The sequence below is a fragment of the Cydia pomonella genome, chromosome 21, assembly GCF_033807575.1.
Source record: "Cydia pomonella isolate Wapato2018A chromosome 21, ilCydPomo1, whole genome shotgun sequence".
Classification (NCBI taxonomy): domain Eukaryota; kingdom Metazoa; phylum Arthropoda; class Insecta; order Lepidoptera; family Tortricidae; genus Cydia; species Cydia pomonella.
The window spans coordinates 3,438,533-3,465,131 of record NC_084723.1 but is presented as its reverse complement, the minus strand read 5'-3'; the positions used below and the strand labels follow the sequence as shown (position 1 = coordinate 3,465,131).

Below are 26,599 nucleotides of genomic sequence, written 5' to 3'. Positions count from 1 at the left end.
ATTACGTCAACCAGACGCTTCGCGATTTTTGCAAACAACTTGTGCGCGCTGGGACCCCATGGACCTAGAGTTTCAACGCCAAATGGTACAAAATGGTACTTTCAAAATTAATTAACTGCGCTAACAGTAATTTATATTGATTTAAGTGATCGTAGGGAGCCTATCGTAGACGGGTTTAAATAAGTACGTTTCCCTACTTGAACGGGTACAATTTCAGACCCTTACGCACGGGTACAATTTCAGACCCTTACGCACGGGTACTTCGGAGCCCTTTAAAAAGGTGTTTAGATTTCCAAGTGGATGTACGTAATGTGATTTATTTGACGAATTTGTGAGGGTAAGGCCAACACATTTTTTACAATTCTTTGCCTTTGTGACATTTACCCGTATATTTACAACTAAGTTACATTTAAAAAAAAAAGATCAAATATAGGGGTCTCGGCCCCGAATACGATTTCGTACCTTTTCGCGTCGAGACCCTTGGCCCGTGGGGTCCGAATGCGTCTACACTATTCAAGGATTTAGCCAAAAAATTAGCAGACGCTACCGGTGATCGTAGAGCTGGCAGCTTTCTCACACAGAGAATAAGTATTGCGATACAACGAGGAAATACTGCCAGCATCTACGGCAGGCCGCAGGAGATTTAGATTTTAAGTTTTATAACGAATATTATATTATTGTTTTTTTTTTTTATATACAAATAAATATCTATCATTAGTTACATTTAATTCATGTTCTAAACATTAATAGTATATTATGCAACGAGGAAGTGAAATTTTGCAAACGAGTTCTTTAGATGCACGTCAGCAGCAGGCTACCCCTGGAGTTACACACAAGGTTATCATCACACATGTGAAGAAAAAACTAAATTTGAAGCAAAATCATTCTTAAATACGGTGTCATTTCAAACATTCGTCCGCCATCTTGTCATTCTTTGACAGGTTAGGCATCTAACGCACATACCTATCAAAAAATAATTTAGACGGCTATTAAATTAATAAAATTAAATATTTTTTAACAAATTTTATAAACAATAATAATAAATTATAAAAGTCAGTATTTTAAAAGTAAAACTTATTTATATCGACTTGGTTCGTATGGATTATTGACACAATTTAATTTTTTTTTTCACAATCCATAACTCCCGCGGTAACATTTCTCCTTCAGTATACCTGCATAAAATAAGATCTTTTTCCAGCAAGTGTGATGAAAAAATGATACTTCTGCTACTCCAATTTAGACCTTCAATTCCTAACCACGTCCAACTTCAAATACCCAGACAAACGCAACCAATTGCACTAACATTTATGCTAGGGTAAAGGCACCTATTACCGTGGTAGTTAAGGAACTTTTCAAAAGAGATCCAAAAATTAAGGGTATCAATGCTGTCTAACAGCCAGGAATATTTTTTTTCATCAGAGCATTTAATGAACTTTCCGTTTCACACGTTTTTGGATTCATTTTGGGTTATTATATGTATTAAAATATTTTTTGAAGCCAAAATGACCAAATCTTCTATTACCGTGGCAAGGGACAGACTGTGATTCTATTATCGCGAATTGAGCTTTCATTACCGAGGGTACAATTGGCATGATTTTTCTGCACTCGTTAATAGAAATCAAACTCAAAATTCGAAACCTAATACCGAGGGTTAAAACAATAATAACGACGTGGGTTCTGTATATTATTTTTGTGTCATTAACTTTAATAATGACACAAAAATAAAAAATAAAACTATAGGAGTATGTTTAAAAATAATAGATATATTCGAAGAGATTATAATTACACTTTGGCACAATCAAATACTATTAAATAGTTAACTTACCAAGTACCCACGAGTACCTGTATAACAAGTTATAAGTTGAATGTTTTACATGTAAAACAACAAAAATTACTATTAGTAAAGTTTTACTAAGGACGTATATGACAAATAGGCCTGCCTGTTATTAAATAAAGTAATTTTAAATGCTATAAAGATTGATAAGAATTTGTCTTACTGACATAATTAGCTGCACAAAAAAAAAACAAGTAAGTAACATTTACTCATAAGGCACAGCGTAAATTATAGTCGAAATTTTATAAGCTGGACGTTTACCACCTGAGTGAAAGTTTACCACAGTGAAATGGTAAACGTCCACCTTATAAAATTTCGACTATATATAAAAACATGAAAATTTTTAATTCTAATATTTTTGATAAGGTAATTAAGTTAAATAAAGTCTCTCACATATTATGTGTTATAATTTACCCGTTTATAATTAACAAATCACAGTACTTTTCTTATTGCTGATTCTTATAGCTTTGGACTACTGTATAAATAAAATTATATAAAAAAAATCTAATCGGAAATGTCCGGCAGTTGGGTACCCTTCCTTGTCAGAATAATAACTGAATCAGAAAACAGAAGAATTTAAATCTGATAATGATAACTGAAGTCTAAATTTTATCAACGAAATCTGTACTTGCGGTACCCTAAATGCGATATTTCAATACAATACCAAATAGTCACTCGGTAATAGATAACTTTTTAAGAGCCTATTACCGACCCATTCGATATTTTTCTGGGTCGGTAATAGATTTCTATACATTCTATTATCGAGGGTAATCTGATCATACCATCGGTAATAGGCTTAATTTGGAGTTTAATTAAACCTAATTCCGACCCATAAAAATAATAAAACACAGATGGTTTTTCAAATCAAATCAAACACGTATATTACAAGCTTCTTGTAAAGACAAAATCACATAACTGGCAAGTAAATTTTAGGTTTTAACTCAAAATAAAAAAAAGTTGACAGATTAAGGGTTCCCATAGAAACAAGGAAATCGGTGCTGAAGTTTTTGTTAAAAATTAAGGGTTAGTTAAATACTTTCCATACCACGGAAATAGCTCTTTAATAGCGTGAATAGATCAAGATTGGAATAAATAAAAGAAATTATAAAATTGATAATTTGTACCAAAACTAAAGAGTAAATAACAAAACTACCACTTTTTCTATTACCGTGGCATACCACGGAATTACTTACCACAGAAGTAATTGGCGCCTATCACCGCTGTATTTTATTTTCAATTTTAAACGTATTTCCGGGTCAAAAACTAAGTTAAAAGTAATTCAAAATCGCGTAGAAAACAATACACAACCTCTTAAAAGGCATTGCACTAGTTTATTTGCCATAACTATTACGTAAAACACTAAGTAAGATTGGAGTGCACTTACCTGTGGTGTCACGCGTCTGTATGGAACAACCGGTTCTTGCGCCGCCGTCGCACAAACTGACGAATCGCGAGTTTTTTGTTACACGCACACAAATGCACACTAATGGGCACGATAGACCAATGAATGAGCTTGTTTTGTGTATGCTTTATTTCTTAGGGGATAGATCTGTTTGCTTGCAAAATGCGTATTTGTAAACACCGCGGTGTTAGACGTCGATTTTGATACCCGCGTTAATAGCCGCCGTTACCCTAAGTATTACCCGAGGCTTAGAGGTTTTTTTTGTATTTTTTTTTTCTTGCAAAATCACTAGTTTACTGGCTTGAAACGAGAAATGTTTCGTGTTAGCAGTATTTATAAGTTTTAGGTGTAATTTCTCGTTTAAGAATCTGGAATATTGCCTTTTGTTATCTCTATCGAATAAGATACGTCTAAAAAAGTATTTTTCATTCGTCATCCTCTGATAGTGATTCGTTGTTATTCTAAAAAGTGTGCAGAAAATGATGTTTCTGCTCTAGAGCACTGTACTTTCTAATTACGTTTTTTCTTTTTTTTACGATAAGCAATTACAATTTTGGTTTTAATTGGATTTGTTGTACAATTTTTCATTCTGTTAATTGACTCCCCATTGATGTTTTATTTTATGGCGTAAGTACTTTATTTACGTATACACTCAAAAACGTCAAGGAAACTGCCCTTAATTTTCTCGGGATTTTTTAAATAACAACATTTAGGAAAATTTTAATTGGTAATTTCATTAGAAAACAGTAGATGGGAGTTTTCACAAAACAGTGTATCCAATCAGCGTGAGTCGTTAAGAAAAGTTAATCTGTCAGTTTTGTGACGACAATTAAGCATGAAATCTTGATGGGAATCAACTTTTTGTCTATTTTACACTGTAATATCGCTTATACTTTATGAAATTAACACCAAAAACAAGTTCTTAAAAACTGACGCTAATTGGGTACACTATTTTCTGAAAACTGATAGGTATATACAAAGATCATCCTCACTTTCTTAACACGTGGCAAACTAAGAACAAGCGGGCATCTCGTTCGTTTTTGCCCAGAACGTGCAAGTTGTGGAATGAGCTACCTTCTGAGGTGTTTCCCTTGCGCTATGACATGGGGTTCTTTAAGAAGCAGGTATTTATTAGGGTTCTCAAAGGTTGGCAACGCATAAGTGGCTCCTCCGATGTTGCTTATTTCCATGGGCGGCGATGACTGCTTCCCATCAGGCGGCTCATCTGCTCGTTTGCGGCCTATAACATTAAAAAAAAAAACAGTTTGTGTAACTGTTACTCTGTTTCGTTTTTGTACTCATGGGACGCAATGGCGGACCAATTTTACTCGTATTGTTAAAGCCTTAATGGACAGCCCGAATGGACGAGCCTCTGACATGTAAATTTAATTTACATCTACGTCCCTTTACAGTAGGTTTTGATTTTTTTGCTTAAGTACTACATAGCCTTATATTTTTGAAAACCTTTAATAAAAGGAGAACAGTTCACATTTAACCTAACCATTCATAATTGTTATCTTTTTATGGAACTCCTAATGAAGTAAGACTGCTAATGAAGACATTAGCAGTTCCCATAATGATACTTTTTGAAAAGGTAATACTTTTTATTAATTAAAACAAAAAACTAAAATCGCTAAACCCTCTAGACGCTCAGACATCAGCCAAGACATTTGCAATTTATTCGTCAAACTAAAGATTAAAATTAGAATGGAATGGGACGGCATTATTTAGTTATCTAGGCGGCTAGAGGATATATTTATTTTATTCATATATTTATACAAAGAATTCCAACAGCTATAAAAAATACATTAAACTTTTTAGATATAGTAGTACAGAGCCAATTACAGGAACTCACAAATAGAAACTGTATATATAATTACAAAGTACACTAGATACAAAAGCACATGTGACACTAGATATTACAATATGAAATATATCAAGGTTACAATTAATAAAAAAAAAGAGAGACCAAAAAATAGATATGAGCAATAAGTAAAAACACTTATAATTTATGAAATTACACTGAGATAAACAACTTATATTCGCATTTATATAAACAACATGGACGGGCTCAATTACATTACAATTACAAGTTACAGATCACACTCCATAGCATATCACTACCTGCAACATGTTATTTAGAAGCACTGATTGACTAGATTGCGCCTTGCACTAAGGTTGAGCAATTAAAAACGTCTATATCTAGATCCTTCGACAAATTATTCACACGACACTGGAAACTAGTTTGCCTATAATTAGATAAAGTGCGTTTAACTGAAAGGGGGGGATAAAATCTTTTAGACCGAGTGGGCGTATTGAACGAAAGTTTAGAAAGAAGTTGTGGACAATCAATATTGCCAGTGGTGATATTAAGTATATAAGTTATATCAGCGATTTCGCAACGTTTTTGTAAAGGAATTAGATGGTGTTTTTTGCAAGTGCTTAGGTACTCATTAGAGTGATACGGACTTTTAAGCTTAAAACTTAAGTATTTCAGAAACTTTTTCTGAATGCGTTCAACCCTGTCAATGTACGTATTATAACAAGGATTCCAAATTTGGAAAGCATATTCAAGTTTACTACTAACTAAAGCACAATATAGAACTTTAAGAGTCTTAGCTTGGGTGAAGGAGTTTCGCATTAAGAATCCTAGAGCTCTCAAAGCGTTGCTTACTATGCCATCAATATGTTTATCAAACAAAAGTTTGGAGTGAAAGTCATGAACCACACCCAAGTCTCTCACAGAACTAGCCGTGCTCAGGGGTTGTCCCTCAAGTGAATAAGTAAAGGATACAATATTTCGTTGGCGCGAGAATGTAATTGAAATACATTTGGATGGGTAAGATCTAATTTATTAGTGCGGCAGTATTCATCTAGACGCACGAGGTTCGATTGAATAAGTAATGAATCCTGAGTCTTATACTTATGCAATGCAAACACAGTATATATACTTATAGATATTTGAGAAGTTTCATCAATTTCTCCCGGATCTCGTCATCAGATCCTGATTTGATAACAATAGTCTAGAAACTTCTAGAAAAGTCTAGAAACCATTATATTCATTTCATCCAAAAAAAATTAAATCGGCGAGATAAAGATTCCACCGAACCCATTATGGGGCTCCCACATTGGCTGTTATAAAATGTTGTATAACATTGTGTGACCGGGACAACAAAAGTGGTGTATGCGCTTAAAGAACCTCGTAATTTTTTGAAGTCGATTTGAAGCTGACATTTGAATTGAATAAAAACATGGGAGACAATCCAAAATGGTTACATTAGGCTAAGATCTCACAGGTCCAATCCCCACGGAAGGGTTCCCAATAAGGCTGACTGCGTTCCCCCTTTGGATCGCCATGCCGATCCGTTGAGCGACGAACGAGCCCATTAAGGGTATTGCCACAATTTGTCAAAGCCAAATCGGCCTAAGCTGGTTAGAAAGACCTCTATGCCCATGTCGTAAGAACGATAAAAAATGTCATTCATTTGCTTCGTCTCGACATGACTCGACAAGCATATTAAGTTTGATATATAATATGTCACCTGCAGGCGTATGATAGATGGCGTTATTCACGTGATAAAATAAATGTTACGTTTTAGGGTTCCGTACCTCAAAAGGCAAAACGTTTATATAATTGACGACTGGTCTAGCCTAGCGGGTAATGACCCTGCCTATGAAGCCGATGGTCCCGGGTTCAAATCCTGATAAGGGCATTTATTCGTGTGATGAGCATGGATAATTGTTTCTGAGTCATGGGTGTTTTCTATGTATTTAAGTATTTATAAATATTTATATATTATATATATCGTTGTCTAAGTACCCTCAACACAAGCCTTATTGAGCTTACTGTTGGACTTAGTCAATTTGTGTAATAATGTCCTATAATATTTATTTATTTATTATTATTATTGGTTTGATAAATAAATAAAGAAAATGCGTTTATTTTCAAACATTTGATAGATCCATATATAGCATTGTTAGTTTGTTTAGTAACTAAACACACTTTAAAACTAAAATGAATACTTAATTCTACACTTTTTTTTAATACTACGTCGGCGGCAAACAAGCATACGGCCCGCCTGATGGTAAGCAGTCTCCGTAGCCTATGTACGCTTGCAACTCCAGAGGAGTTACATGCGCGTTGCCGACCCTAAATCCCCCCCCCCCCACCCCTCGTTGAGCTCTGGCAACCTTACTCACCGGCACTACACACTAAGAGACTAAAACTAAAATGCGGTAGTATTCATAACAAAGGCAAAAAAGGAGTTAACGATGTGACTACCGTCAAAACGTTTCACAGGAACATTACAATCTGCCTGATCCTCCGATCGGCCGCCAACATAGACAACACTGGTATGTGACGTCACGGTCAAGTTATCTACTCTTCACTATTTATTATTTATTAAATAGAAATTGTGCCAAAAATTGCTACCGGCTACGTTTTTCTTGTGTTGCGTAGTGTGAAATAATTTCTTTTAAAAGCAGTCAACAGCTATTGTATGAATGATTCATGAGTATAAGAGGGTTTATAAAAGAATGTACTCGATACAATAAAAACCTTATAAACCCGTAGCTTCTTCAGAAAGCAGATAAATACACATACAACAAAGGGCGTTTATCGAAATTCATCAAAAGCCTGTTTACGGGTATTATCCTGCATGAAAGGTGTTAAAGGCATAGATCAAACAATATGAAAGGCTTTCTTGAGCGTGTTTGGGCTACTACTGGTTTTCGTCTTATTATTGATAAATTATAGATTGATTAGACTTGCAATCCGGAGGTTACAGGTTCAAACCCCGGCTCATACCTACCAATGAGTTTTCTGAACTTATGTACGAAATATCATTTGATATTTACAAGTCTCCTTTCGATGAAGGCAAACATCGCGAGGAACCGGACTAATCCCAATAAGGTCTAGTTTACCCTCTGGGTTGGAAGGTCAGACGGCAGTCGCTTTCGTAAAAACTAGTGCCTACGCCAATTCTGGGGATTAGTTGCCAAGCGGACCCCAGGCTCCCATGAGCCGTGGCAAAGTGCCGGGACAACGCGACGAAGATCATATAGATTTTGATCTCATTTTCAAAAATATTGTGTCTATTCTTTATTTGTGTATGTTCTAACATGTAGCGATAATATATTTAAGTATTTATTAATATTTATATTATACACTTAGGAGCAAAACTGCCCCATTAGTATTTCTTCTAACATGCAGCGATAATATATTTAAGTATTTATTAATATTTATATTATACACTTAGGAGCAAAACTGCCCCATTAGTATTTCTTCTAACATGTAGCGATAATATATTTAAGTATTTATTAATATTTATATTATACACTTAGGAGCAAAACTGCCCCATTAGTATTTCTTCTAACATGTAGCGATAATATATTTAAGTATTTATTAATATTTATATTATACACTTAGGAGCAAAACTGCCCCATTAGTATTTCTTCTAACATGTAGCGATAATATATTTAAGTATTTATTAATATTTATATTATACACTTAGGAGCAAAACTGTCCCATTAGTATTTCTTCTAACATGTAGCGATAATATATTTAAGTATTTATTAATATTTATATTATACACTTAGGAGCAAAACTGTCCCATTAGTAGCATATTAGTAGAATGTGGAGAAGTTGATGTCGATCAAGGGGAGGGGCACATGGTTAATACATAACAGTACTCCTTGAAATTTTCTACAAATCCACCTAACATTTGATGTACTTGGCATTTACGGTTATTTTGTAATTTCGAAACGAAAAGTAGAAAAAAACACATTTATTTTTTCCAATATTTTTATTTCCTCCTATGGAAACTCCAAATAGGGAAATATATAATTAAGAAATTCTGCCACATGCCTCTGGAGTTGCAGACGTACATAGACTACGGAGACTGCTTACCATCAGGCGGGCCGTATGCTTGTTTGCCACCGTCGTGGTATTAAAAAAAAATATCTGTATTATCGTAACTTAACAGTGAGTAATACCTTAAGACACTATAATATTTTATATCCAGGCATTTTAAGAAAAAATATTATAGGAACCGTGTGCGTTGGAGGGTCTGCCATCTTGTGGCTTGAATCGGAACCATAAACATGTACATTTACACGTCACGAGTTTTCTTGTAGTATTCAAAAAAGCCTCGCACTGGCGTGCATTTCTTAAAAAGCGAACTAATAGTAACGCACTTATGCAAATATCAAATATTGCTTCCTAACCTCTCCTTCAGAAGATTCTCAACGTTTCTACACAAAATAGCTTAATTTATGCGTATAATTATTACGGTAAATTGTAAATCTGCTCCTTTAGACGTCTTTGTCTTCTGAAACGTTTTAACGTAGGTAGCATTTGATTAGACATTTTCGCTCAATTTAACTCGATTTCTGAGAAAATTGCGTTCACGTAATCTTGAACATTACAAGAAAAAGAAAAAACTGAAGGGACTTCTTTATTCAATACAACATAATAAATATATCTTGAGCTACCATTTAGTCGGTATTTGTTAATTTTATTTTTTCTTAAGCGCAACATCCTTTTCTCAAACTTTTTTTAGTCATGCAGAAATATTTATAGGGCTGTATCTCCTAAACCGTGCGTCATAGCGCAAAAATAATCAAAGCTTCGTTCCCCTTTTAACAACCTCAAAGTAATAAAAAAAACACAAAAATAGAAAAAAGAAACAGGAGCGTATTGGCGTGCGTCGTAACGCAAAAATAATCACATTTTTGTTCCGCTTCAATACCCCACGCACTGAATAACCTATCACACTAGGACATGAAACAATCATCATCATCATTAATATTTTTATTATTATTTCATTGCAAGTTTGAGTAAAGCACTATACAAATCTCGGCGAAAAACAGTGTTGTCTCGTTTCTCGGCCTCTATAGCAATACACACACAAACAATACAAACGGCTAAGATAGTACAATATTAGGTACATTCTCTTAAGATATCTGCATGCCAGCTTGGACCCTTCGACTCAGTCCAAAGGCGCACTGTACGAATCGTTGACGATTCCAAACTCACAAGCGGTATTGAACCTTTAAGTCTAAGGAGAGTCTTTGCCTCCTTGTGTGTGTTCTACCGCTTGTACAATGGGCTGCGCTCTGAGGAATTGTTTGACATGATGCCAATGGCCACTTTCTATCACCGCACCGCTCGCCGTCGGCAGGGTGTTCATCCTCACACCTTAGAACCTAAATGGTCGCGTACTGTGCGGTTCAAGAGGAATTTCCTCCCGCGGACGCTCCGGCTGTGGAATGAGCTCCCTTCCGAGGTTTTTCCGAGGGTCTACACCATAGTGTACCCCATAAGGTTCGTCAAAAAAGGAGTGTACAGGTTTTTAAAGGGTCAGCAACGCGCATGTAACACCTCTGGAGTTGCAAGCGTCCATAGGCTGCGGTGACTGCTTACCATCAGGCGGGCCGTATGCTTGTTTGCCACCGTCGTGGTATTAAAAAAAAATCTGTATTATCGTAACTTAACAGTGAGTAATACCTTAAGACACTATAATATTTTATATCCAGGCATTTTAAGAAAAAAAATTATAGGAACCGTGTGCGTTGGAGGGTCTGCCATCTTGTGGCTTGAATCGGAACCATAAACATGTACATTTACACGTCACGAGTTTTCTTGTGCATAGTAGGTTCTGCCATCTTGTGGGGTCCATCGAAACAATAAACATCACATTTACGCCTCGCACCAAAAATCTGACGGCTCCAGTGCTGCCTCCTACAGTTCATGCACGCTCCCTATAGTATCTTCACCGTGTGTGACGCCATTGACTATCCACGTATCCACGATTAAGTAATACTAATAATTCGCGAGGTTAGAGCCCGCGTAGCTTTATTTAACGTTCATAAACGCATTGTAATAGTAGGCATCTACTTGGAAAATAAACTATCTTTATCTAATAATGCATAAAAATAAATAAAATAGGTATCGAATTTTTTAAACACCGCAATGATTTTTGCTTAAAATAGGTCCAACTCCCTAAGGAAACTTGAAACTTGAAATGGCTTTGGCTCTAACCACGAGCGTACATTTTCCCTACATTGTCTGTTCTCCCAGTCAAAAGCCACAATAAAGTTCAAACCTTATTCCCTTAGCAATAAAATCTAATGTCCTTTGCAGAAACTCCGTTCATCTGACGAATATATTTCTACCGCGGAAACTTTTATTTCACCGTCAAAGTTTATGGTTATTTTAAGAACAATTGTCATGGAAATATTTTTTTTTGGAAATTTTTATGGAAATATTTAAAAGAATAAGTTAACCGAAAGGTAAACGTGTTTTGAGAGGTTTCAATGAAGTTAGAAGTTTTTCGGAATTTGTAGAAAAATATAAAATTTCGGCGAAAGAAAACCACAACGAGGAAAAACAGTACAGCCTTAAAAGAAATTCATACATGGAGACTAGGTATATTCTAGGCCTAACTTCAATGAGGGTCGGCAACGCGCATGTAACAACTCATTTCGGGTCGTATTCTTGTTTGCCACCGTCGTGGTACATAAAAAAAAGTTATACAGTATGCAATATATCTATGCGTAGGAAATATTATGTCAATTTTGCGTGTCGATGACCTAATGATTTGTGTACTAGTATTGACCAAGATATCATGGCATTTTTCATTGCAGTGTGGCAATTTCATAATTAAAGTCAATTTTTTTTGAACATATGACTTGTATAATGACACCTTACTTTTCTATTAAAATCGATGCAAAGTTAACTTAGACAGACTCTATAGGATTTGTACAGTCGCCTTCAAATATCGGAGCAACCTAGGTGCTCTCAAATATCTGAACACCTCTTTTGACCAGGCACTAGACTGCTTGTTCAGATATTTAAGAGTACCTCGGCCGCTCTGATATATCTGATGACGACTATACAAGTGTACATCCGAATCCAAAGAGTAAAATAAGTCCGAACCACTCAAAATACAATTTTATAATAGGCCGGCCAATAATAGATTTTTGTTTCGGTGTCAGCTTTGCACACCTGGGGGTGTCTGTTTGTCGCCATTGACGTCATTTGACGTCATTTGTGGGGATCCAGGAAACGAATATAGGCTTGTTTGACATAACAAGCAAAATAATACAGATCGACTAAGCCCCAAGCTAAACAAAGCTTGCATTTACAGCAAGCTTACATTTGCGATAAACATACAGATAGGTAAATAAATACATAGATAACATCACAGATAACTTGTAATATTTTAAGAATTTTATGAATGAACGCGAGTAAAAGTAAATTTAGAAATATAGGTAATATATTCTACCTGCTCAAATTTCCTTTGAACTTGATGTGTTTCAGTCATTGCTCAATTATTCGGCAAAATTCTAAGTACGAGTCCTTATTCCTCATTATTTCTTCTATCTTACCTTAACATATTATTATTTAAAAGACGAAAGAAATATAATGCGAAACCACTCATTACTTCAAAAATCGTTAGACTGAAGACCGAATGAAGTAAATGAAGCGTGCCATAATTGTTCACGAAACCCGAAGTTATTTTTCGAATTTTCAAATGAAAGTAACAATCTTTCGCAAATACCTACTCCATGAGGCGTGTTCTGATTTTAATAACAGCGGTGGCAGCATGGTTGCACATTTATCACCTGTCACTATGCCTGTCACTTTCGCACTTACATGTTAGAACGTGACAGGCATGGTGACAGGCGATAAAAATGCGACCGCACTTAGCCCGCAGGTTATAAATTTGTTTGCCAAGTGAATGCAGTGGAAATGAGAGCGTTGAGAAGTGTGTGGTCTGAGATTACAAGATAGAATTATGAACACCGTGATAAGGGAAAAGTGTGGACTGAACAAAAATGTAGTGACAAAAACTGAGAAAGGTATGTTGAGATGGTTTGGACACGTGGAAAGAATGAGTGAAATAAGGATAACAGAGTGTATAAGGGAGAAGTAGAAGCTGGAAGGGGTAGACCTTGCCGAACTTTCTCTGATCAAATCGGGGAAATACTGAAGAAAGGCCAAAAGAGCACCCTACACCGGCGAGCGTGTATGAAGAATATTATGAAAGTGAAGGAAGCGAAAGAGGTATGTCAGGATCGTAGCAAGTGGAAATCTGCGGTCTCTGCCTGCCCCTCCGGGAAGTAGGCGTGATTATATGTATAATGTCAATGTCAATTTGTGTAATAATGTCCTATAATAATAAAAATAATAAATAATAATTCATCCTATATACGTCCCACTGCTGGGCACAGGCCTCCTCTCATGCGCGAGAGGGCTCGGGCTATAGTCCCCACGCTAGCCCAATGCGGATTGGGGACTTCACATACACCTTTGAATTTCTTCGCAGATGCATGCAGGTTTCCTCACGATGTTTTCCTTCACCAAAAAGCTAGTGGTAAATATCAAATGATATTTCGTACATAAGTTCCGAAAAACTCATTGGTACGAGCCAGGATTTGAACCCGCGACCTCCGGATTGAAAGTCGGACGTCATATCCACTCGGCTTCCTATAATATTTATTTATTTATTATTTTATTATTTATATGTATGTATGTATGTATGCATACATTTGTTAAGGGGCTCCCCGCGGTTTTCATCGATTTTTAGCGAGTTTTGAGTCGTTACTCCTTCACTTGCACTACAGATAGAATTATAAAACAAACGGCTAGCGGTTCTTTAATTTTTTATCTCTATTTTTGTCTGCCGGATTTTGAAAGAAATTAATACTTGATTGATGATGATTTTTATAAACATTGTCTAAACAAACACAATTTTCGTTACTAGATTGCTATAAAGGATCTTACATACATGAGATCTACATATTTGGGTTCGTCTTTGATGTCTCTAAAAATTTGTCAGAGAGTTTAATTTTAAATTAATTAACAAAAAAGTTATGGCCAGAAAACCAGTTTTTTGGCCTAAAATTCTTCAACTTTGATGCCAAATATCTCGAAGGTAATGAACTTTGAAGTAAATATGGGATACTATATTGCTTACAGCCGTTGCTGTTAATATGATTAGCTACTAAAAACATTAGAAAACTAAGGGATTCAGATCGAAGGTCATTGGCGTTAGGGACCCCCTTAATTATGGACATTATCTGTCAGTGTCGAAGGGATATTTCTTCATCCAGAAACGTTTGTCTTATTCAATAGTTTTTATTAGGTAATCTTAGGTTTGATAACGCAAATGCCTATACTGTTTCAAATATTAACGTAGATAATCGTTTTTTGTCAGATGCGTCACGGAATTCATACAATCGAGAACTGTACCCCTAGTGTAAATATTTTCGACAGCGAAACGTGACGTACGCGTTTGCGTTAAGTGTCATTTTGTATGAGATTTTTGACTTTCCAAAACGTCCCGCTTGGCACGCTGTTCAAAAACCCATACAAAATGAGACTTAACGCAAACGCGTACGTCACGTTTCGCTATCGACTAAATTTCCACTAGGGGTACTGTAGTCTCTAGTTCATACGAAGCCATATATAGCAGTTATAAACGCAACTCTATCGACTGCTATTAAATTTCAAATTATAACAAATAATTTTATATGCCATGCACAAGAGAGTTAAATCAAAAACCTGGGCAAGAAAATCAGCCCATTCAACCCTCCAAATGGGCTTTGGCTGAACACGTTTCTAAAGCGTCCGTAATAGTACGTTTGTGTGCAAGTAGCGGTTTATTCCGGGCTCTTTATTCTCTTCATTTTGTCCTAATTATAGCCACAGAATAACTAATTTATAGCCTAGAGCGCTGGTGGCCTAGCGGTCAGAGCGTGCGACTTGCAATCCGGAGGTCGCGGGTTCAAACCCCGGCTCGTACCAATGAGTTTTTCGGAACTTATGTATGAAATATCATTTGATATTTACCAGTCACTTTTCGATGAGGGCAACATCGTGAGGAAACCGGACTTATCCCAATAAGGCCTAGTTTAATTACCCTCTGGTGGTTTATTAGGTCTAAACACTAGTGCTTTTCTGGGGATTCGTTGCCAAGCGGACCCCAGGCTCAGGATTATTTTGACGATAAAATACAAAAAAGTAAATATTGACACGTTTGTGACTATTTCTGAATCCCAACAAAAGCATAAATGTGAAATGAGAGCCAAGTTCAATATTAAGAATATGTGTCGTTGTTGCCTCGCCGACAAAATAATTGAGATCTATATGGGTGTCAAGTTCTGTGCTGTGTAGAAAATCCTTATATTATAAAGGATTTGACTTGGCTAGTTTTGACCAACAAACCAAATTTTAGAAAAGTTACATAGATAAATAATAGCCTATACGTAAAAACGTTTATAATTTCAGGATTTTCTGCACAGCACAGAACTAGGCACCCGTATAGATCTCAATTCTTTTGTCGGCGAGGCAACAACGACACATCGTATGAGGTGAAGATAGGATTCCAAATTTAAAATTTCTAGGTCATCTGGACGTGGGTTAGGTTTTGGATCTATAAGTCAGTCACAAAAATGCCGGTTTTTAAACGTTAATTTATCAATAATTGTTTGGCTTGAATAAACGTGCCAATTTTCATGTGTGTAGCTTAAATAGGTTTCAAGTTGTGAAGGGGTCAAAAGTAGCTCGAATTGGTTCATGCACACACGGTTGCTTTTTCTTTAAACTTGGCTGAACACGCTACCGCGTGTCTAGAACACACGGTTGCGTCGCCAGTTTCTTTTTCTTTGATCTTGGCTGAACACGCTACCGCGTGCCTAGAACACACGGTTGCGTCGCCAGTACCTTTTTCTTTGAACTTGGCTGAACACGCTACCGCGTGTCTAGAACACACGGTTGCGTCGCTAGTTCCTTTTTCTTTGAACTTGACTGAACACGCTACCGCGTGTCTAGAACACACGGTTGCGTCGCCAGTTCCTTTTTCTTTGAACTTGGCTGAACACGCTACCGCGTGTCTAGAACACACGGTTGCGTCGCCAGTTCCTTTTTCTTTGAACTTGGCTGAACACGCTACCGCGTGTCTAGAACACACGGTTGCGTCGCCAGTTCCTTTTTCTTTGAACTTGGCTGAACACGCTACCGCGTGTCTAGAACACACGTTGCGTCGCCAGTTCCTTTTTCTTTGAACTTGGCTGGACACGCTACCGCTATTAAAGCGCCTTATAGAGGCTTCTGGTGACCAGAAGGCTGGCCAATATTTTGCTCAGCGGATCAGTATCTAGCGGGGCAATGCACCCTACCGAGCGACTTCGACTGAGGCCATTTTTTTAAATTTATAATTTTTTTATTTAAGTATTTTTATTATGTTTTACATACTTGTTTTTTGTTGTTTTAAAAATAATTTAATTTGTTTCCTAATTAAACTTTAGTAGAGTTTTAATTTTCTATTACGAAAATAGGATAGACGATGGACACAAAACAAAATAATAAAAGTTGGTGCTAATTATTTTTCTTGTCATTAATTAGTATCGTGGTCAAGCGCTTCATGGAGCGTTGTTAACCCAAAACGTAATAAAAATAATTTATATACTTATGTACTCTCAAGAGTAATTAAACTGACCCCTTTTCAATTATCTAGAATGTATTATTAAAGCAGAATTGACGTTAAATCCGCAAATGTTGACCGTAACCCTACTTTACTGAAAGGGCAAAGCAAATAATTTTGTATAAAAATTCATTTCAGGTACTCCTTGTTGAAATTTCAGCATTACGTAACCCTTTACGCGAACGAAATTTCAGCAAACCAGTCTTAAAAAGCCGCAGTCTTTTTTTCATTAAAACCATTTGATATAAGTCCGTCTAGAGTTATTGGAGAGTTAAGGCGTAGGCGTTGTCCTAACTAAGCGACAGCCATGGCAAAGTCGGTCAAAATTATTTTTTTGTCTTGTTTCTGTCCACTCTGTCAGGGTAGGTCTTTTAACAAATAAATAAATAAAGTTCAGTGTTAGTGCAAGTCTTTCCTGCTGTAGATCAATAATTCTCTTGAGAAAAATTTAAATCTAAATTTCACCCCATACAAAAAGCTCCACTCTGACATATTTTTTGGGGCAAATACCAAGACAAGGAAAAGAATTTACACCCAAATAAATAAATATTTTAGGACATTCTTACACACATTATTATTATTATTGTATCTCCTTGGATTTCACGGGCCCACAAATCCCGGTCCTTTGACAGGCTTGCATGGGGATATAGATCCAACACGTAGAGGCCTCTTGGAGAGCTTTAATGTCATGTAGAACGCCTGCTGGAACCCGTTCACGGGCGCAACAATAGACACCCATGAACCGGTCGCAACAGGCATTGGGACTATTGTAGTAAAGTGAACAGTATAACGGTCTATGGATTGAAGTTTGGGAGGACAATGAGACTGGGCTACTGCAAAGACGTCCGGACACCCGCCACAACAATGTTTTCACTAGTTATCGAGGCAGGCGGTGACTCGCCGCCCACTAGATGGGCCCCTGAAAATGCCGTCGTGAAGACGACCAGGAGCAACACCGGTGTGAGCGGCTCAGGGGTGTCGAGAGGTGTACGCCGCTTTCTACCCAGTGGCTGATAACAGCCACTGTGCCAACTCGCGTCTTATGCAAGTTTTCACTTCCACCCCTGGAGCAATTAGCTCTAACGACTCCTCTCTGGACGGCCAATGAAGGCAAGCCAGAGCTGAGAGTCCTGCGGGTCCCCTTGGGGTCCACTCCGACCGACGAAGACGCGCCGGAGACGGAGACCCTGACCGACTCTCGGGAGTACTCGGGTCCGTGGGGTCGTTACTCCCCAACAGCTCGCCACAAGCTGCCCTGCGGTTATTATTATTATTATTATTTAAACTTTATTGCACATAAAAAGAGTACAACAGGCGGACTTAATGCCAATAGGCATTCTCTACCAGTCAACCATAAGGCAAAACAGAGAAAATTCAAGGTGGGTGCAGTGAGAATTAAACAAAAAAAAAACCGTAAATTTTAAGCGAAATAAAATTGATTAAGTCCCACAGTAAGCTCAACCAGGCTTGTGTTGTGGGTACTCAGACAACGATACATATAATATACAAATACTTAAATATATAGAAAACACACAAAACTCAGGAACAAATAACTGTGCTCATCACATAAATGACCGTACCAGGATTCGAACCCAGGACCATCGGCTTCGTAGCCAGGATCACCTACTATGCCAGACCCGTCATCAAACACAAGCCATTGAATGAAGACATCATGTCACCAAAAAAAATTGAACCAAGGGTTAAAACAAAATTTAGCACTCATCGAGATTCCTACAACTAGTTCGCCGGATGAAGCCGCCAGCTTTTCGGTCATCAGTTACGTCAGCCAGATGCTTCGCGATTTGTGCAAAGAACTTTTGCGCGCAAAAGCTGACAATCGCGAATAACTGACAGACCGATGTCGTCCGGCGAACTGGTAATCAGTGCCTTAATGCGCTATGTCGTACGCTATCAAAGTAGGCTTCATTCTTTCAAGTAAGCTGTAAATTTTCTAGTTTATACGAATAAATCCAACACACAATATGACAGTGTAAAAGGTCTTCTTCTTCCTCCTGCCCTTATCCCACGTTATGTGGGGTCGGCACAACATGTTCTTCTCTTCCATTCTCCTCTATCATTCGTCACCTCAACACTCACTCCTTTCTTTCTCATATCCTCGTTCACACAATCCATCCATCGTTTTTTGGGTCAACCATCCGCTCTCCGTCCATCAAGATTCATTCCTAACATTCTTTTTCCTATATGGCATTCATCCCTCCTCATTAAATGCTCATTAAATGACAGTGTAAAAGGCGGCGTTCTTTTTTTCAGACACTTTTTAACACTGACATATACAATCCATATCGTAACTTTAGAAAATCTATGAAGTATCTTAAAGTTCGAATCAGGCCGACAATCAGTTGTAATGTCGTTATTGTCATTACTAATATCTTCTTTCATCTCTCAGTCTGAACATCGACTAACCCTTTCCTACGTTAACAAAATTAAACTATTCCGAAAGCGAAAAGATACCATAACTCCTAAGTCGGAAGGCATATTTTTATTTAATCCTTGAACGACCCTGTTTGCCCTTCAGTTTGGGATTGCGAAAACGCGCGTTCTAATTGTGATTGATACTTTTGAATAATGGATGGATCTTCAAATGGATATTTTAGTCGTTACAGCTTTTTTGCTTGGCGCCAGCTATTGGGGTATGGCACACTGTGTCCGATTCGTCGCTCCGAAGTTTGAACGAGACAACGCTATGGGCGTATTATAGCGAGATAGCGACATCACGCTCGCACGTGCGAATCAGACACAGCAGTGACGTAGCATGAACTAATCCTGAGGACTTAACAACCGGTGTCGCCTTTAAGCAATGGTCATATGTATTATATGGACTGACGTTTATTTGATATGACACGTAACGTACAAATAGTACATTTAACGTGCCCCTCGCCCGCAAAAATCGGCAAACTGTTTTGTACAGAAAATTACAGATAGGACGTCTATAGTTGTTAAATCCCCCAAGAATCTAGCCGCGGGCGAAGTCGTATCTGCGAGGCCCTTTTCTTTGAATGTGTTTTCCCACGATAATAAAAAGGGCTTCCGCGAGGCCCATTTGAGTGCGAGGCCGTAGGCGAGAGCCAGTGTTGGCCGAACGTTTCGGCCAACACTGGCGAGAGCCCACTTCGCCTACGCCTAGCTACGCCAGTGAGATGTAGTGTGCCATGCACCTTATAGGGCTTTTGCTATCTACAGGTCTTAGGCTTTTGCTATCTATAGGTCTTAGGCTTTTGCTATCTATAGGTCTTAGGCTTTTGCTATCTATAGGCCGGTTGGTAAAAAAAATTGCTCGGTGATTTTATATAGTAGAAGATAGCTGAGTTTTGAGACTTTTAATTTTTTATTACAAGCTTTTTAATAACTTGCAATGTGGTACCTATGTATGTACGGGTCAAATCTTGCAAGTTAAATTTCACCAACTTCCCGGTTTTCGAAGAAGCTGAAAATTTGCACACATGTCAGTCGGGTGACAATGCAATATTATGGTACCATCGAGCTGATCTGATGATGGCGATAGGAAGTGGGCATAGAAACTGTGATAAAACAACGCAACCTAATTGTGTTTGGGGTTTTTAGAATTGGCTCGATGAGTATTAGTTGCCTGTGGAAATAAAAGTACAGTCAGCGACAAAAGCTTGTATCAAAAATGAAGTTTTTGCCAAAAACTTATTTTCATTTTATTTATTTATAAATATAACATTTACACGTCAAACAGTTCAGTTAATCGATTTACATTATATATCACTTTATCTTAAGATAATTACATTTCATTTAATAGAAATACACTTAGGTTAGGTTATTTTTCAAATAAGCCCACCACTAACCAGTTAACATATAAATTACCCCCGCTCTGGGTTTTTCCTAATGCAATAAAGCGGCAACTCAACTAGCATGATGGGCACCTTTGCGTCGTAGAAAGCTTAGTGCGGTTTACAGTAGAAAATTTGTGAAAACGGTTTTTAGGGTTCCGTAGTCAACTAGGAACCCTTATAGTTTCGCCATGTCAGTCTGTCTGTCCGTCCGCGGCTTTGCTATGTGATCGTTAGTGCTAGACAGCTTCAATTTCGCATGTATATTTCTATAGTGTACTCCCATACAAAATGTTTCCAAAGGTACTCCCTTATATTTGTAAATTGTAATGTACATGATACTTACTAACCAGATTCATCCCATTTTGGCAGAATGGTAACTACGGAACCCTACACTGAGCGTGGCCCGACATACTCTTGGCCGAATTTTCTCCTTGATGAGGATTATTATATTCTATAATTAATTTATAATGTAAATTTGTGTAGTTTATAAATTGACCTATTATAAAAATAAATAAATAAATAATAAATACGAGTATCATAGGACATTATTACACAAATTGACTAAGTCCCACGGTAAGCTCAATAAGGCTTGTATTGAGGGTACTTAGACAACGATATATATAATATATAAATATTTATAAATACTTAAATACATAGAAAACACCCATGACTCAGGAACAAAATATCTATGCTCATCACACGAATAAATGCCCTTACCAGGATTTGAACCCGGGACCATCGGCTTCATAGGCAGGGTCACTACCCAGTAGGCCAGACCGATCGTCAAAATGGATGGAGCTAAAAGACCGTGTTTAATGTTTTGATACTAGTAAGACTTTTATCGTGAGTTTTAAAGACTCAATTTTTTTTTATTTATTATTTGGGCAGAGGCATCGAGGCTCGGGTGAGAGGCATCATTTCAGCCTTGGACTATTGGCACTACCTCGGCAGAAATGAGTGCCTTTCATCACTTGGTTAACAATCTACTTTTTTTTTAATCCTAATTCTTTGGTGTGGACGTATGGATTACGGTCAATGAGGTTGTCTATGCTGCTCAAAGAAATATGTCATGGAGTGATGACGTCACGGTGGGGGTCGCTTCTGATTGGTGTTGCAGTCAAAATGGCCGACAGGAGAATTTTGTAGGTAGTTTTATATTATTGAAATTATTAATAACCCTAATATTTATACTGAAATTGTGCCATTTTTAGGGTTCCGTAATCAACTATAGTTTCGCCATGTCCGTCTGTCTGTCTATCTGTCCGAGGCTTTGCTCCGTGGTCGTTAGTGCTAGAAAGCTGAAATTTGGCATGGATATATACCTAAATCAATAAAGTCGACAAAGTCGTACAATAAAATCTAAAAATTTCTTTTTTTTAGGGTACCTCCCCTACACGTAAAGTGCGGGTGAATTTTTTTTTTACTTCAACCCTACAGTGTGTGATATCGTTGAAAAGGTCCTTCAAAACTTATAGGGGTCTTCAACAAACATTTTTTGATAAAGGGAATATATTCGGCGATAATCGCTCCGAAAGAAAAAAAAATGTGTTCCCCCCCCCTCTAACTTTTGAACCATAGGTCAAAAAATATGAAAAAAATCGTGGAAGTAGAGCTTAAGAAAGACATTAAATGAAAACTATAGCGGGCAAGATCAGTTTAACTGTTTTTGAGTTATCGCAAAAAGTTTCCCCTTCATAGTAAAAAGACGTACATCCACAGTTCATCCCTTGGTTAACAATCTACTATACTTTAAGCTCCAGTTTAGTTTATTGTGACGGAAGAGTAACTACGGAACCCTACTCTGAGCATGGCCCGACATGCTCTTGGCCGGTTTTATATTAACATATATGTTTCTTTGAAACCGTTATTTCCATGATTGTTACTTTTTTCAAAATAACAGTTTCAGAAACCGTTATTTTGTTAAGCACTGTCATCATGCCAATTATAACCACCTCCTCTTGGAAGCCAGTTAAGAATGTTGATAAACCGGCTATTGAAGCGACATAAGATATAATAATCATGTTATTAAATGAATAATAGATGGTATCTAGGACCGAAGCTATAATTTACAATTCGTCCGTCGCTTTTTCCCCGAGGAACATTTATTTTGATAAAACGTGCGCCTGCCAAATGCCAGTAATTGAAGCCTTCCGGGGGGTAGAATAAAATATCACCTTCAATATTTAATTTATAGCCTTAGGAAAACGTCTTTAGGACTGTGAAGGTTGGAAAAAGATTACTGGCAACAGTTATAGAGTTGAATTCAGAACTATTGCCCTGCCAGATACGAGTAAATAAAGATCTGCAGACGAGCATTCGGAAGGTGGTAACCATCAAGAGTAGTCGATATTTGTAATCTTGCTGATTGAAGAAAAAATATATATTATCAGAAATCTACGTCTGCGTTATCTGTCTGTACACACTCGTCGAGAAACCCCTGAGATAGGCCGAGAACGAGTGTGTACATACTGCTCCCTTCTGGTCTCGCTCTTCGGTCTCGTCTCGCGCTTGTCCGATAGGATGGGAACGGTGCCGAGACTCTCGGCGAGAGGCTCTCGACGAGTGTGTACAGTCACGTCTGAAAACATCGACACGATCGAAGTGCCAAAATATGTATACACGACTTTATGGCCCATATATTAGGGTAATGTATACATATTTTTGACACTTTGTCCGTCTCGATATTTTCAGACGTGACCGTACAGCCGATATTTTAAACGGGTGGCTCTGTGAGCTGTAGACCTTGCGATCCCCCATAGCTCCGACATTTTGAAAGTTTTCCGAAAACAGAATCAACAAAAAAACTATTTAATTTTTGAACTCACTCACAAAATATCACAAGCATCAGTTGACAAATGCGATCTGTAGACGAGAACATCGAAACATACTTACTAAAGCCTTTTTGCCCAATAAATGTTTATTAATAAGAAATACAAATCTACAGTAAGTCTCAGACTTATTGAATATATTTTACCAGGTCACCATGTTCGTCAACGTGCACGGCTGCACGGATCTAGATAAAGCTGCTCGTTACAGAGCGAACCATGAAAATTAATCAATTCCTTTAAATATATTTACTATAAATTAGACAAAAGAAACTATGCAATAATTGCAACAATAGAACAGCAAAGATAAGTTTTCTTCTTCCTCGCGTTGTCCCGGCATTTTGCCACGGCTCATGGGAGCCTGGGGTCATCTTGGCAACTAATCCCGAGAATTGGCGTAGGCACTAGTTTTTACGAAAGCGATTGCCATCCGACCTTCCAACCCAGAGGGTAAACTAGGCCTTATTGGGATAAGTCCGGTTTCCTCACGATGTTTTCCTTCACCGAAAAGCGACTGGTAAATATCAAATGATACTTCGCATATAAGTTCCGAAAAACTCATTGGTACGAGCCGGGGTTTGAACCCGCGACCTCCGGATTGCAAGTCGCATGCTCTTACCGCTAGGCCACCAGCGCTTAAGAACAGCAAAGATTATCGCGTTTACGCCTGTGGATTTATCGTGTCATTCACAAAGACGCGTGCCTTGACTCGTATTGCCATGTTATTAAAGTTTAGATTTGACAAATCTGCGCGTCATCGTGGATGACACGGGCTAGATAAGTCATAGGGCCCGGAATTTTGCGTGCGACTGCTGACATATTTAAGGGAGAGACACCGAGGATCTACAGTGTTGTTCAAAAAAGGAGTGTACACGTTTCTAAAGCGTCGGCAACGCTCATGTAACTTCTCTGGAGTTGCAGGCGTCCATAGGCTGCGGTGACTGCTTACCATCAGGCGGGCCGTATGCTTGTTCGCCACCGTCTTGGTATAAAAAATAGAGCAACGCTTTCTATCAATATATCGACAGTCAGTCTATGCGGTTAATTTATATAAATAAAATAACACTTGCGAGTAAACCTACTCAGCTTATCAACTCGTTATAAAATATAAAAGTCTGTGTAATTATACTCATATCAATAAAGCAAATGGAACGGATTAAACTTTCCTTTATTTCGAACTTTTTTCATTATCGACCGTTGAAAAGAGTCCGTAGGTATACATCAGAAAGTTTGAGTTAATAAACACACAAAAAAATCTCGATTAATCAATACCATCGATAAACAGTGGTGTTCTCTCCCTTAAGGCGCCGACTGATTATTCTTTATTTCATTAATACTCATTACCCCTATTATACAAAAGCTCAAATCCCTTTGTCTCCAAGTCTCCTCAACTCCGGTCCACGTGAGACCTATATTAATCTTGCAACATCTTTTCAGAGATCGCGGTCTCCAAGCGGCTCAGCTTCTCAGCGGCAGCTGGAGGAGGCGGATCTGTTCATGGACCTGATAAAGGACGTAGCCAACGAGTTGGATATTAACGTGTTATGTCATAAGGTAAGATATTTGTGACTTATAAATACATGCCACGCTTATCAGGCGGAACTACTTGGGAAACAGAAACACACACTTTTGAGCATTGACATATTATGACATCTACGGACGGGCACTAAGAATAGTGCTAGTGCAGTGGTGTCACAAATTCAAGTCAATCGTGCACTCTAACGCAACTAGTTGCGACCAATCGCGCGCGTGAGGCGAACTCATCAACCAATCGCGTTGTAGCGTTAGACTGCACGATTGGCTCGAATTCGTGTGCGTAACACCGCTGGTCTAGCACCATTCTTACTACCCATAAGGTCCGACCTTAGGTATATGTCAAGGCTCATAGCGATCACCAGCGACCATACATTACCATGCAAACTTCCACCGAAAAGTGGTTTGAATGAGATCTAGTAAGTAGTTTTTTTTTAATACGTCATAAATGGTTCGGAACCCTTCATGGGCGAGTCCGACTCGCACTTGGCCGCTTTTTTTCTTAGCCTTTGTTTATCTTATATGGAGTTATATAGGGACCGTGCGCGTTGGAGGGTCTGCCATCTTTTGGCCTGAATCGGAACCATAAACATGCACATTTACACGTCACGTGTTTTCTTGTGCAGAGTAGGTTCTGCCATCTTGTGGGCTACATCGGAACAAAAAACATCATATTTACGCCTCGCGCTAAAAATCTGACGGCTCCTGTGCTGCCTCCTACAGTTCATGCACGCTCCCTATATGTCAAACATTCTTATCAAGAAAAAACAATATACATTCAACAAAATGGCGGCAGGAGGCAGGAGTCCATATATTAGTTCTTTACTTCCAATGATATTTGAATTCAATACTTCCAATGATATTTGACATCAATCAGATATTTGACAGGCAAACTAGTACATTGTAGATATGTGATTTTTATAAGACTATAGAAAATTCCTCTTAAACAGGTAATTGTTCCAATAATCATTAATTGAAAACATTACATCGTCCCCGTTTATAGATCGAGCGAAGGACGTTTACCGGCGCTAACTCCGAGGTTTACGAGGGCGCTTGTAACTTTAGCTGTAAAAGATAAAATTGAACAACTTTATGTTCGAGTACGAAGATTACATCCCAAAAGATCGGGCTGATGAGTATATCAGTCACCGGGCGCTGTCTTAAAAAAATGGCTGTTAGGTTGTTATCAGTACTTATCTACTAAAATAAATAAATAAATCAAGTGCAAGCCCATTTAACTCGCGCACAAAGGGTTCCGTACAAATTTTCAATTGTCTCATGTAACAATAAACACGAAAGGCCTTAGACCAGTTAGACTACAACCAGGAGCATAATTGTCAATAGCGCCATCTTGCGGTAAATTGGCTAACTAATTTGCGGGACCTGTGTGTAAAAAAAAAACAAATTTTAGTCAAATTTTATTTGAAAGTAGGTGTTTTTAATATAATCTCATAGAAATTTCAAGTATAATAAACACTTGCAAAGGTATTTTTTTTTATATTTAAACGAAAGGTATTAAGATAGAGGTCTGATTATATTTTGTCCGGTAATTTGAATATTACAAAAAAATTTATATTTTTTAGTTAAAAAACTTCTGAGAAAAAGGGGGGGATGGTTTTTAGTTCAAATTTTTCTTCAAGACCATTTTTTTCACTGTACAATCTATTTTGTAATGATTCATTTGACCTCTTTCAAAT

General features: G+C 37.7%; 1 protein-coding gene across 8 annotated transcripts in view; it reads left to right on the top strand.

Annotated features, from left to right (window-relative positions):
• LOC133529761 (cGMP-specific 3',5'-cyclic phosphodiesterase-like) overlaps window positions 1-26,599 on the top strand; it is a 209,006-nt gene that overhangs the window by 132,839 nt on the left and 49,568 nt on the right. For all 8 annotated transcript variants that reach the window (XR_009801207.1, XR_009801204.1, XR_009801205.1 and 5 more), the window contains one exon: window positions 24,807-24,923. Coding sequence is in view for 2 of the 8 variants with exons in the window: in XM_061867562.1 (XP_061723546.1) it covers window positions 24,807-24,923 (117 nt within the window). In the remaining 6 variants the exon portion in view is untranslated. The remainder of the gene's footprint in view (window positions 1-24,806; window positions 24,924-26,599) is intronic.